The following is a 13,474-nucleotide window of genomic DNA, read 5'->3' on the forward strand; positions in this document are numbered from 1 at the left end:
CACAGCTATGCACAAGATAGACATAGCCCTTACATTTAGAGAGCTTACATCCATGTGCAACATCACTTTAAAGATGACCCCAGTGGGGCTCACCCTTGATCCTGGCTTTAGAAACATCAGGTTCTAATCAACTGAGCTAACCTTATATAATTTTAGCCAACATTAGCACAACCTTATGGAGTCTGATTATTTTTTTCATCAAATTAAATAAAATCTATTAATTAACTATGTTTGACTGCAAAGGTCTCTGCATTTAAGACATTAAACTAGTTAGGAAGCAAAATTTATTAAAAAATGAAAAAAGATTAATGGTAATGATACACACAATAGCTGCTTTTAACTTTTCAAAAGCCTTTTATTTGTGCTACCATATATGCTGCAGACTTCACGCGCTAAGAATTTAGGATGGAAAAGCTCACGTTGGACAGAGGAAGTAGGATGTGGCCCAAAACGATGGTCTTGATTTCCTCCTTCAATCCTAGGGGCCTAACAAGGTGTCTCTGAGGACGGAAGGTCAAGAAACTGCCTTTAGGGCTCTTTCCCATATTAGTGGTTTGGCAGAATTTCTGCCCTTATCTTCATGACCTGAACAGACAGCTTCCCTTGGGCTGGGGAAACAGGAAGACCAGGATTGGAAGCTCCTCATCCAGGCTGTGAGGTGGGCAGGGATCTACTCTCCCAAAGGAGGAATCAGCAAAAGCAGACTGAGGGGGTAATAACTAATAGGAAAACTGGGTAGGCGGGTGGAAACTCTGATTTCTTAAAATGTAAGGAAGTCGGAAAGTCTGAGAGTCCTTTAGCTACCTTTCCAGCTTGTCTAGAACACCAAAGGATTACATCTTCCGCTGTACTATGAGCAACTATCATACCTGCCTGGCCCAGGATGTTGTTCAATAAAAAGTTCAATAAAAAAACACCTGAAAGAATGAAGGAAGGAAGTCAAGTCACACACCAACATTAATTGGAACGCTTAGAGTCTGGTGTGCTCTCAGGAATAGAAACGTATGGGTGTTTATTCATTCACTCATTCAATAAATATTTATTGAGTTTCTATTATATGCCAGGCACTGAAACCCATTTTATTTCAACAACTAAGAGTGCAAATCTTTCTAAAACGTCAGTGCCTGCTTTGTTGCTTCAAAAAGTATAATCAGGCGAGTGTCCACTATTGGACCCTGAAGAGGACTGAAGAGCATAGAGGTTCTTTTTGACTTCCTGGTTATTATCCTGGCTACCATATTATTTTATTAGAAAATAATAAAGGTACTGTAGTGCTTAAGAAGGAACACTCTGTTATCAGACTGCCTGGGTTCAAATCCAGGCTTTGCCACTAATTAAAAAGGTGACGTTGGGTAAATCTTGCCTCAGTTTCTCTGTCTGTAAAACAGACAAATAATAATACCTACTGTGTATGGCTGTTGTGAAGATTAAATAAGCAAAGTACTTTGGTATATAAGAAGTCCTCATGGTGAATGGTAACTGTTTTTGTTATCGCGTAGGATTCAACGTAGAAAAGATAGAGAAGTTTGGACCGAACATACTGAGAACTTGAGGACATGCTCCAGCTCTTAGTCCTTCTGCCTTAATGCCATTTATAGTATGCATAGTGGAAAGAGCACAACCCCTTTATTTGCAGTTCAACATCTTTGACCACGCCCTTGCCTGAAAATGGAGATAGTGATAAAGTAGTCCCCCCTTCCCTCCGTTTCACTTTTCGTGGTTTCAGTTACCCTCAGTCAACCTTGGCGGAAAAATAGTAAATGAAAAATTCCAGAAATAAACAATTCCTAAGCTTTAAATTGCCTGCCATTCTGAGTAGCGTGATGAAATCTCGCCCCGTCTCACCCGGGACGTGAAACATCCCTTTGTCCAGCTTATCCACACTATAAACGCTACCCGTTAGTAACTTAGCAGTCCGCTCAGTTAACAGATCGACTGTCATGGTATCACAGTGCTTGCGTTCAAGTAACCCTTATTTTACTTAGTAAGGACCCCAAAGCACAGGAGTAGCGATGGCAATTTGGGTATGCCAAAGAGAAGCCGTAAAGTGCTTCTGTTAAGTGAAGACAAAGTTCTTGACTTAATAAGGAAAGAAAAAAAATTGTATGCTGATCTATGCTAAGATCTGTGGTGACTTTTGTTACAGTATATTCTTATAGTTGTTCTATTTTACTATTAGTTATTGTTAATTTCTTACTGTGCCTAATTGATAAATTAGACTTTATCATACGTGTGTATGTACAGGAAAAAACATGGGGTTTGGTACTATCTGCAGTTTCAGGCATCCACTGGGGGTCTTGGAACGCATCACCTGTGGATGAGAGGGGCTACTTTATCCTACTGATGGGGCTCTTGTGAGGATCACATGTGCCTGGAATTGAGTGAGCTCTCAATAAATATTACTAGCCTTCTGACAGAGTCAAATATGAGGAAGTAATTCCCTTTAATTAAGAGTGTTGATGAGTTGGGTTCTAGTTAATTGAACTGAAATATGTAAATCAACTTAATCGTGGACCAGCTCTGCCAGATAAACACCTAGCACCTGGTATTGTTTGGTTGAGTACCTTTATTTGTTTGATTTTGAAAAATTCTTTCTCCTTCTGTGGCTTCTTAACATTGCAGATCCCTCCAGTCAGCCTGCAAGCAGTTTGCATTTTCAGTTGAAAGAAAGATTTTCAGAAGGTTTTAGAAGATTCTAATTGTCGGACTTAGGATTGATTTAAATTAATTCAAGTCAGTTGCATACAGTGGAACAATGGGCTGATACCTCATCACTTCTTATTTATTTTTTAAATAAAAGGAGAAAAATGGGAAGTGTTCCAAATTGAGTCACAGGCCATGGTGAGGATTAAATGAGGAAACATTGTGGTCATTAGAGAGAGAGATACTGGATAGGAACTAAGGAATCCTCAGCTGTCACCTTTCACCATTTATTTCTTTTTGTGGAATGTCTTCCTAGCATAGCATGAGAGGAGAAGACAAACAGAAAGACATGTTAACGTTATGACAAATTAACGGTGAAATAAGGGTGGGCAGAATTGTGTGCATTGAGTAAGGTAGGGGTAAGAACACATTGAAATGAGACGGAATAAAGGAGGCTAAAGGGAGACTTTAGAACCTCGTCCAACGATAATTTCATGGAATTATACTGGTTGCATGTATCCTTATTTTGGTAATTATTATCATCCCACGGCCCTCAGCTTTAAAGAGTGAGTTCTGTTGACACTTTGGTCTGGATAACTGTTGTGGGATCCTGTTCTCTGCATTGTAGAAGGTTTCGCAGCATCCCTGGCCCCTACCTACTAGACGCCAGCAGCACCTCATCTACCCCTGTCCTCCCAGTATGATAACCCAAAAAGTTTCCAGATCTTACCAAATGTTCCCTGGAGGACAAAATTACCCCCAGTTGAGAACCACTGCTTTGAAAGTATTTGTTTCAACTACTTTATGGGCCCCTGAGGCAACAACATCCCTCTTCGGTTGTGCTCCTTGGAAGGTCATTCCTCCAGTTAGTTTCTCTCCAGCACTGACCTGCTGAGCCACATTGGCAGCCAGGTGGAGACCTCTGCAAAGCAGGCTGGGTAAATCCCTGGTGCCCGGCTGCAACACCACATTTCTAAGTGTTGGGGACGCCTGGATTATTTTCCAAAGTAACGTGAATTTTGTCTCCAGTGGTCCTGGCTCCTCCTAAGTGAATACTATATGGGAATAATGACAACTCAATTCTGTTTGTGGAGCCCTTATTTACTATCTGACAACAAGCTAGGAGAAAGTCACACTTAGTTGAATATTAAAATAAAGGCTGTAGGTTATCCTTTCAAAAGAGTACCCCAGAATTATTATTTTAATATAAGCGTAACCACAAAAGGGGGCTGAGAAGCCCACAGTAGGAGGAGGTGAATTGCCAAGTGGCATTTTAGGGAAACAAAGGCTTTGCAAGATAAAAAACATCCATTTTCCTCTCCAGTTACAGGCTTAATGTTATTAATAACTCAGATGTCGTATTTACGCCATTATTGGCAGCATGCATACAATTTAAATATTTTAGCTTCCATTATACAACTTGGTCTACATGACCGACCTTCAAGGGTCCCATTCATAAGGGATGAGGAGAGAAAACAATCAGCTACTTCATGCGCGCTGGCCGGCAGACCGAGTTTCCCAGCCTTGTCGGACAAACCACGACACAGGGAACTCTTTGGAGCCTCTTGGAACATGGCAGGGTCGGGACAGAGAATGACGGGGCCGGGTGGCTTTCAGAGCCGCAAAAGGGCCAAGGCTTTTTTCTTTTTGAAAAAGAGATATCCCACCTTTGTTCCAAGGGAGAATGAAATACCCATTAAGACTGGTGACACTGGGAATTTAGTTTCTGCTGGGTTCCTTTTGTTGTGACTCCAGGGCAGAGGAGAGGAATCCGGAGGGACGAAGTTTCACGCCAAGATGAGAAAGAAAAAGAATTCCTTCTGAGGATTTTGTCTATTGTCTCCTCGAGAATAAATATTTATAGAGAAAGTTCAAGTGAAGGCTTTTACAATGGTCATGGCTTTAAGACTAAGCTTTTGAGAAAGGACATGTAAAACTATGCTTAAATGAAGGATGATCCAATTAGGCTTCCCAGGGAAAACCAAGAAACCTCAAGATAATTTCCTATCTAAAATCTAATTGTGTTCTCAAGTGGAATAGGAATACCACTCTGAATTATCCCAGATCCATAGACTGCAGCAAAAATGTACAGCCAAATTGGATTCTATTTTAAGTAATTAAGTTATTTCCCTTCACAGGATCTATAATTTGCCTTCAACAAATGTGATTTGCCTCAGAAAGATACGACAGTGCAGTTTTTCCTCCAAAATGGATTTTCTGTGCCAGAACCAATTATGAAAAGTTGACCAAATATTGCCTTAATTATATCCTGGTTATTATCTTTGAGTGCATGCCTGGAGTGCCCTGTTTGTGTTCCAAAGTGAGATAGGTATGACTACAATAGTTTAGAAATTATCTTTAAATGGAGACCGGACCTGAAATTTACTCAAGAGCCTGGGGCTTGCACAATGGTAGTGTAAATAGCTATGGGTGATGTTACATAAGACTCCAAAATCTTGTGCAAAATATGAGCAATGAGGAGCGTGCTTCAGTGGATCTCTTCTCTGAGCTCTAACAGCTCCAAGTTAACTTTTATCTGCTTGGCTGAACCCTTGAGGTGCTAGGTGTTGCAATAGAGTAAGAATAAGTGTTGAGATTTGCATAGAAGATATTGCAAGAGGAGTATTTCTGGCATGGTTAATTTTATGAAGAAAACATTCACTTTTGGCTTTATTTTCAATAACATTTCAGTTGACTTATGACCAGGTGTTCTGGGGAACAGCGGGTAATCGTTAAGAGCAAGGGATGGGCGATAAATGGAATCAGCTCCTGGTATGTCTCCTTGGAAGTGCAAAGTTATGGAAAGTCTCGGAACCTCAGTTCCCTTGTCTGTGAAAAGAGAGTGATGCTAACTACACTGAAGGATTAATGAGAAAAGGCTACAAGGCCTGGCACCACAGAGACCTTGATCATACACGGGATAGTAGTAGTAAAATCTACAACATGGTATTGCACATGTTTAAGCACATTAATCCTTCAGAAAGAGCTTTCATAGGAACAAGTACTGCCTGGACACTTCTAAACTTCTATGAGTTGAAAGTGATTTAAGCATCAGAGTTTGAAGTCACATTGCCTGGTTTGAAATATTGGCTGTGCTACTTACCACGCGCCTTTGACCAAGTCACGTAGGCTTTCTGCGCCTCAGTTTCTTGCTGTGCAAAATGTAATCAGAGAACCAGAGCATATCATAGACTAGTCATAAGGGTTAAGTAAAATGTGACAACTAAAAATAGCTAGGACACGACCTGGCAGGCCATAAATGTATCTATTATTGTTATTTTTGACTTCGGCCAGGCAAAGGAATGTCAACGGAAATGACAACATAACACTAAGTAAGTTTATCACATACTTTTATTAACAACTTAATACAAGACTGTACATTACAGGCGCTGCTATCAACCCACTTCCGAAAACTGAAAAACGAGCATTTCTATACCACTTCAGGCTTTGGTTGTAAGTGCCAACTTTTACAGCGAAAGTCACATGGTGTATCCAAACAATTTTAAGAACAGGCAAAAGAAAATGTTCCACTGGAATGGAGAGATTATTTATGCACAAACAGCTGAGGATCGCTTCTAGCTTAAGTGATTCACTGTACACTCTGGAATGTTCAGTTCCCTTTTCTATGGTCCTACAGTCTGACATACAGCAACTAAGAACTTGTCCACAGGTCCTGCCTAGACGCTCATCAACGTGAAACAAAAAAATATTTATATAAATAAGTCAATTAAACCTTACAAAAACTAAAGAAACACAAGAAAAAAATCCAATGGTCAACAAAAACTGTACAGTATTGGTCAGTCTTTTATATCTGAAAAAATGTGTAACAAAAAAAGTTCTTTAATGTCGAAAAGTCTTTTACATCAGCGTTAGCTGGAGTGAAAACTTGAAGACTCAGACTCAGTTGAAACAGAAGAATGTCCACCCCGCTTGCCCTTGGAGAGGATCTTGAGGCTGGAGCCTCTGCTCACAGAGGTGAGTGCATGCTGGGCAGAGGTTTTAAATTTGGCTCCAAGGAAGGCATAGAGGATGGGATTCAGGCAACAGTGGAAAAAGGCTAGGGCCTCGGTGATAGAAATCCACTTGTGCACAGTGCTCTCAAACTCACATCCTCGCTGGATGATTTCCAGGAGGATGAAGGAGTCGATGCTGATCCCAATGTAGTAGGGCAGCCAGCAGGCGAAGAAAGCCAGGATGAGGATAACTGTGGTCTTTAGGGCCTTGCGTTTCTGGTAGCCCTTGGAGTGGGAGAGCTTGGAGATGATAACGCAATAGCAGGATAGGATGACGATGCCTGGCAGGATAAGGCCGACCATTATGTGCTGAAACTGGAACACCACCAACCACAAGTCACTGGGGTAGAAACGGTCACAGATATACCTCCCATCCCCCTCCCTGACGTTGGCAAAGATGAAGTCGGGAATAGTCAGCAGAAGAGCAGGTATCCAGACACCAACATAGACCACTTTTTCAGCCAACAGCTTCCTTGGCTTCTGACTGTTGGTGGCGTGGACGATAGCCAGGTACCGGTCCAGACTGATGAAGGCCAGGATGAGGACACTGCTGTAGAGGTTGACTGTGTAGATGACATGAACCGCCTTGCACAGGAACTTCCCAAAGTACCAGTTTGCCACAGCATCAACTGCCCAGAAGGGAAGGGTGAGGACAAAGAGGAGGTCTGCCACCGACAGGTGCAGCCTGTACTTGTCCGTCATGCTTCTCAGTTTCTTCTGGTAACCCATGACCAGGATGACCAATCCATTGCCCACTATGCCAGTCAGGAAGATGATGAAGTAGACAGTGGGCAGGAAGATCTGGTTGAAATGGGCATTCTCCTCCCGGAAGCAGGGCTCTTTCAGGGAGTCATAATCCCCAGAGCCCACGTCATCCTCCGTGTAGTTATCTGAAGTGTATATCTGCAAAGAGGCAAGGTAATGGACATTCACTTTCAAGTTCAGCAAGCATTCCCCAAGTGCAAAAACACGTTTCTGATATTTTAAAAAGGCAATTTATAAAACCCAAATCCTGCTCTGGCTGAAGCACTGGGGAAGGGCCTGAGAATTATTATAGAATCCTCCACCCTCCTCCCCACCTTCCCCCATAGTCACTTCATTATCCCGTTTTAGTAGAAACAATTACAAAATTCTTTGTTTAGAACAAAAGGGCCTGAGACTCTGAGGGTTTCAAAGTCACATCTCTGCTAACTCTTCTGCGGCTCACTAGAGGGAAGAAAAAAACCAAACCACAACACAAAGACGCCACTCCTAGGCAGCGAGGAGTGAGGGGGAGGGGGTGAGAGGGAGGTGGTGAGGGCGTGGAATCTCCACTTCTGAGGAGCGGGGATTAAGTTTCCGAATGAAGATTCGCCAGAAAGGGAAGAGGGGAGGAAGGACCACCGAGGGATGGCAAAGTCTGTTATTCTCCTAAGGCACAAAACATTGTTTTCCCCATGCTGTCTAAACACAAACCATTCTGTACTTCAAGCAACATGTAGTGGGGAAGGAGATTGGAGCGTGGAAGCCAAGGGCCTTTGGTGCTTGGGGTATTGGGCGGCGCGGGGGGAGGAGGCGTCAGAAGAGGGTTAACCCCCCCACCCCCACCCCAGCTGGCGCTCCTCAGGGGCATGAGTCTCTTTTGCCATACCCTTGTTTATCACTTGGCGCGTTTGGGTCGTTAGGGAGCGCAGCATTTTCCAGGGAGGGGAAGGTCACGGGGTCTGCACTCGTGGTCCTCGCCCCAAGTTTCATTTCCTCACTCTACCGGGTCTCTTCCCACCCCGCTACTGGTGCAGTTAATGGGTCGGAGGTCTGCAGCTGCAAGTTTCCAGGCGGAGCGCGCGTGGGGAGCAGCGTGGTCCAGCTCCGAGCCTCCGCCGCCGCCTACCACGCCCACGTCGGTGGCCCGCGCGCAGCGGCTCCCGGGGCTCAGCCCGCTGCACGCGAGGCTGTCCCGCAGGATGCTGGCGAGAGACTGGGCGGCTCCCCGCGAGCGCCTTTGAATTGCGCGCCGCTGGGGGAAACGATGAGCCTCCCTACTACGGGGTTTTCAAAAGGCTTCAGGAAACCACCGACGGTTAAACGGCGCAATTGGGCTGGGTGAGAGCCAAACGGTCTTCCCACTTGCACCTGCCTGTCTGCGCCGCAGCGACCCGCAGCCCAGGTGCCCTCTCAACCCTCACTTCACCACCAGTTCCCGCCGCGCACACCTCGGGGTGCTGCCGCGCGGTGACTGCTTATATTCCTTCGACCTCTGCACGACCCCAAACTCCCGAACCCCGGGGTCCGTTCGCGGCGCATGGGACGCTCGTGAGGTCTCTCTCTCAATCCCAAGGGCTGCTCCCAGCTACGGCTAGCACTCAGACCTCTCGGGCGAGCGGCATGGTGGGTCCGACCGCCTTTCCCGCCCTCTGCTCCCTGTGCCCGGGTACTGGCACAGCTGTACCGGCCGCGCAGAGTTTAACTAACACGCGCCCAACGGCCAAGAGTGGTCCCCAAGCGCCTTTGCCCGAAGTTAGCCAAGAGCGCGGTCTGCCTCTGGGTACTCAGCCCGGGCGCGCCGCCCTCCGCCTCTAAATTCAGATCATGTAATTCGCTCCAAAGAAATCACTGCTCCGCCGAGGAAGAGATCCACGGTCTGAGTCCCGGGGTAGCGCGCACGCCTTCTCTGCGCTTGTGCACAGAATGTTCTCACGTTTGCAAACAGCGTGCAAGCCTAGCGCGCACCGCAAGACTCAGAGGGGAGACACATGCAGCCACCGAAACGGTCGTTCCAATCTTTTCTCCTCTATTTACAGAGAAAAAGATTCCACCCCCCATGTAGCCAAGCACACGAACAGTCCTTTCCACGCCCCCTCTCCAAGACACGGACACCTCCAATATTCTGGTAGCTTCTGCACGCTCGGAGAGTGGTTGCGCTCTAAGTTCGTGTGTTTATACATTTAAGAAAAAACAGGTTGAGACTGGACTTACACGGAACCCGTCCATGGTAACCGCTCGCTCTCCAGCCGCGACGGCTATCGGAGCACTCAAGTCCTCGGAGTCACTTTGCTACCTGCTGCTGCAGCCAACAAACTGAACTTTCCAGTCGAAGATGGACTTTTATAAAAACACGCTCTGTGGGCGGCGCATGCGCTGCGCGGGTGGGCGGGCGGGACTGGGCGGAGGAAGGTGGGGGGCGGAGGGAGATGGGAGATGGAGGATGGGGGATGGGGGTGCTGTTGCGGGGTGGCAGACGACCGGGAGGAGTCGTCTCGGTTGGGACGAGCCCTTGGCGGCCAGGTTGGGATAAGCCTGGGAAGTCCCTGAGCGGCTGTTTCCCTTGCTGTCGTCTCGTGAGTCTCCGGCAACTCGGACGCGCTCCCCAACTTGGGAAAGCTAGACGCGCCTGCAGAGAGGAGGGAAGCTCGGACGACCGACGCGTCCCTGTGTGGCGCATCCATCCTTGCTCACGTGGATGGAATTCCAGACCCAGGAATGCTACAAAGGAAAACACTGAGGCCCAGAGAGGAGAAGTGACTTGCCTGAGTAGCCCAACCAGTAGGCGGCAATGCTGGAGCTGGGTCTAATATCTGACTCCAGTCCCTGCTCTTTCAGCAGATGCAGTCTATTCAGAAAAGAAAATAAGTAACGATCCTTTTTTTTTTTTTTTTAAGAGCACAACTGTATATAGCTATACATGCACATCCACAGTAATAGCATCAGGGTCAGGTGTAGACAATCAGGAAACGCTTTCAGAAGAAGATAGGATGATGTGGCATAATTCTGGAGGGGGACCGTGATAGAGAAGTAGATGTGTATTCCAGGGTAACCAATTAGTGAATAGCACTTTAAAAAATTAATTTTTTTAGTATTATAAAATAATTTTATATTTAATTAAATATTAATTAAAATAATTATATTATTATAAATATATTTGCTTTATTATAAATTTAGCGTAGCTCCTTTTGTAACAGATTACAAGGTACTTGCACAGAATTACTCATTCATTCTCGCTACACCTTGCAGGTTTTACCATTAGAGGGACGCATTTAGTCAACAGATATTTACTGCGTGCCGCGCACGGTTCTAGGCGCTGGGATACAGCAGTGAGCCAGAGAGCAAGGGCCCCAGGCGGAGGAAAAGGAAGCAGGCCCTCCGAGATGAAATGCCTGGGTTGGTCCCGGATTCCACGCCGGGCTTGAACTGAGATCTTCGGGTCCCACATCCGGCGTCTTCCACGACTCCATGTGAGGACAAGCGTTGGCACCGCTAAGAAATTAGGTTGAAGAGCCGGGCGGGGTGGAGTCGGGGTGGGAGCCGGACGTTTAAAGGAGTCCCAGACGGGCTGGTGTTCGCTGTGGACGCCCAGACAGTGCTTTCCAGCCTCGCGCCACTTCCCGCCGGCGCGGAGCCTGGGTGGGACTGAGAAATAGTGCGACCGCAGGAGCGGTGACCGCAGGGGTGACAGCAGGGACCGAAGTGCGAGCACCAGCCGGCGAAAGCGATGATTCCGCTGCGACAGGGATCCCAGATTCCCCCACCCTGAGACGGTCTCATGAAGAGGACTTACCCAGGCTGGACCCTAAACACCACGCCCCCTTTCTTCCAGATAAAACTTTTCAGCCTGGAGGATGCCAGAGGTAGTTCGGAGGCTGGAAGCCTTTTCTGAACAGAGCACGATGTTTCCCTTTTGTCTGGGTCCCTTCCCTAATGTTTGTCGATGACAGTCCTCATCTACTGAAAGCTGATGCTGGGGTCAGGAGGTGGGGCTCTCAGAAACTGCCAATTTAGGACACAATAATGACTACATAAAATCAATCATAATATGACATTATGTAGAATTTTAAAGAAACTTTAAAAGGCACTTTTAGTTTTATAAAATCATTAATAAAACTTCAGGATCCTCACATTTTCATAAACTCGGTAGGAGGGGCGTTCTATCTGTTAAAGGACTGGAATTTCAGACAGGTTCCATGACTCGCTTTTTATGAAGCTTGGTAGTGGCAGAATCGATATGTTTTCACCCAGAATGTCAGCTGCATTGTACCTTGAAACTCTTCTCTTCACAAAGGCTAAAACCTGAAAGGTGGAATCTCACAAACCTGCCCGAAAGAGGAGAGAGGATAAATCCAGAGTAAAATGATTTGCACAATAAATATTTGTGGGTTGTTTGCAGACAAAAGAAATCTCTTTCCTTTATCAGAGGACTCCTTGAGATCCTTTTAGTTGTATCTGCTAAAAGGAAGCAGATAATTCATAGAACAATGAAATGCTGTTTGGTGACTATCAAATTAGGCAAAAAACTTTCTTTTCAAAGATAATATTCCGTCTCAGGATTTGATAAGACCAGCTGTCTCTCCCTGTGGCTGGTGGGAATGTGGGTTGGAAAGCAACTTTGTCTGTATTCAGCAGGAACCCTAGAACAGTAATTCTATAGAAACTTATCCTAAGGAAACAGGATTTATGTCACAGAGGTACTCATGGAAGCATTATGTATAATAGTGAAATGTCTGAACAGCCCATAGTGAAATGTCTGAACAGCCCTAAATGTCCACAGTTAGTGGAATAGTTGAGAAGATTTTGGTACATCTGCATGTGGATTTCCATGTGGTTATTGCAAATGATGTTTGTGAAGAATTTTTAATGACATGGGGACATGCTTGCGAAAAATTAGGTGCAAAAAGCAGGATTCAAAACTGTGTATGTAGTGTGATGTCAGTTGTGCTGAAATATGTGTTAGAAATTGATTAGAAGGAAAACTGAAATGTTTATAGGAGTTTTCATGGAGTACAGAATTATATTTGGTTTTTAGTTTCTCCCTTGCATTTTTCTGTGCTTTCCAAATTTTCTATAATAGACATGATTTTCATGTTCAGAAAAAAAGTCAATAAATATGTTAAAAAAGAAAACAGAATGCCTCCCTTCTCATACCTTTCCACTTCCTAAAGTATTCATTAGATGTGATGACTTTTTCCATAATAGTCCTCCTTTCCTCTTTCCAGGGAATGACGTCCCTTTATTTTGCCCTGCCTCAACTGCTTTTCTCAACTACTCCACGATGTTCTGAAAAACGAAACAAAACAAAGAGCTGGGATCACACAGTGAGGACCTGCACCCAATCTGTCTGGCTCCAAAGCCCGGGCTGTCTCTACGACATCACAACGTCCCCTTTCTCTGACCACTGGGATTCACCCTCTGAAAGCTCCCTGCCCTCAGAGGTCATTTGGCATTTACTTACACACTGCTTTGAGTGGCATCTCTTGTGAGGTTACTCAATTTTTAAATGAGTGTACATCTTTACTCTTCTCTCTGAAATATCTGAGGTTCCTTAAAGTGAATGCTGAGATATCCTCTATGCAGCAAGCCCACTCATGAACAATAATGGGCTTCCTAATCATTTACTGAACCTTTATTGAATGAATTAATGACTTTCCTGTGTGGCTCTGGCAACAGAGCTAGGCTTAGGGGCTGTCAGGGCTTTGGCAGGGTCCCCAGGTTCTCAGGCTGGCTTCAGCCCAGGGAATAACTAGCCTTGGCCACGGTTTGGAGGGGATGCTTGCAAACTCAGTGACACACAGAGTGGCAAGCATTCTGTCACCTCCTGTTGCTCGCTCTGCAGCTGGTTGATTCGTGTGTGAGCGTGTGTGCATGTGTGTATCTGTGTGTGTATGACAGAAAGCTGTACTCTGTCCCCTATAGGCTTGAATCCAGTTGGGGAGAAAGCTTAGGGACAGACCTCCTCCCGATGGTGGATGGCAGGAGGCAGCAGCACTAACGGCCTTCTGAAGGTACCAGATCCCCCGTCCTCTCACCAGTCCCTCCTCTGTCTCTTAAAAGAAAAATGGCCACTTTTG

The 13,474-nt window shown here is 45.5% G+C and overlaps 1 protein-coding gene and 1 long non-coding RNA gene across 2 annotated transcripts; one reads left to right on the top strand and one right to left on the bottom strand.

Annotated features, from left to right (window-relative positions):
- Positions 1-5,976: 5,976 nt before the first annotated feature.
- CXCR4 (C-X-C motif chemokine receptor 4) lies at positions 5,977-9,759 on the bottom strand. Its single transcript, XM_005601469.4, has 2 exons — positions 9,612-9,759; positions 5,977-7,559 (listed from the first exon to the last, which is right to left on the bottom strand). Exons 1-2 carry the CDS (start codon positions 9,624-9,626, stop codon positions 6,513-6,515), a joined length of 1,062 nt encoding a protein of 353 aa, XP_005601526.1. The 5' UTR covers positions 9,627-9,759; the 3' UTR covers positions 5,977-6,512.
- A 59-nt stretch (positions 9,760-9,818) lies between these two features.
- LOC138918640 (uncharacterized) lies at positions 9,819-12,529 on the top strand. Its single transcript, XR_011428189.1, has 2 exons — positions 9,819-10,265; positions 10,647-12,529. It is a non-coding gene; the product is annotated as an uncharacterized lncRNA (long non-coding RNA).
- The last annotated feature ends 945 nt before the right edge of the window (positions 12,530-13,474 follow it).

This window comes from Equus caballus, chromosome 18 (assembly GCF_041296265.1).
Source record: "Equus caballus isolate H_3958 breed thoroughbred chromosome 18, TB-T2T, whole genome shotgun sequence".
NCBI lineage: Eukaryota > Metazoa > Chordata > Mammalia > Perissodactyla > Equidae > Equus > Equus caballus.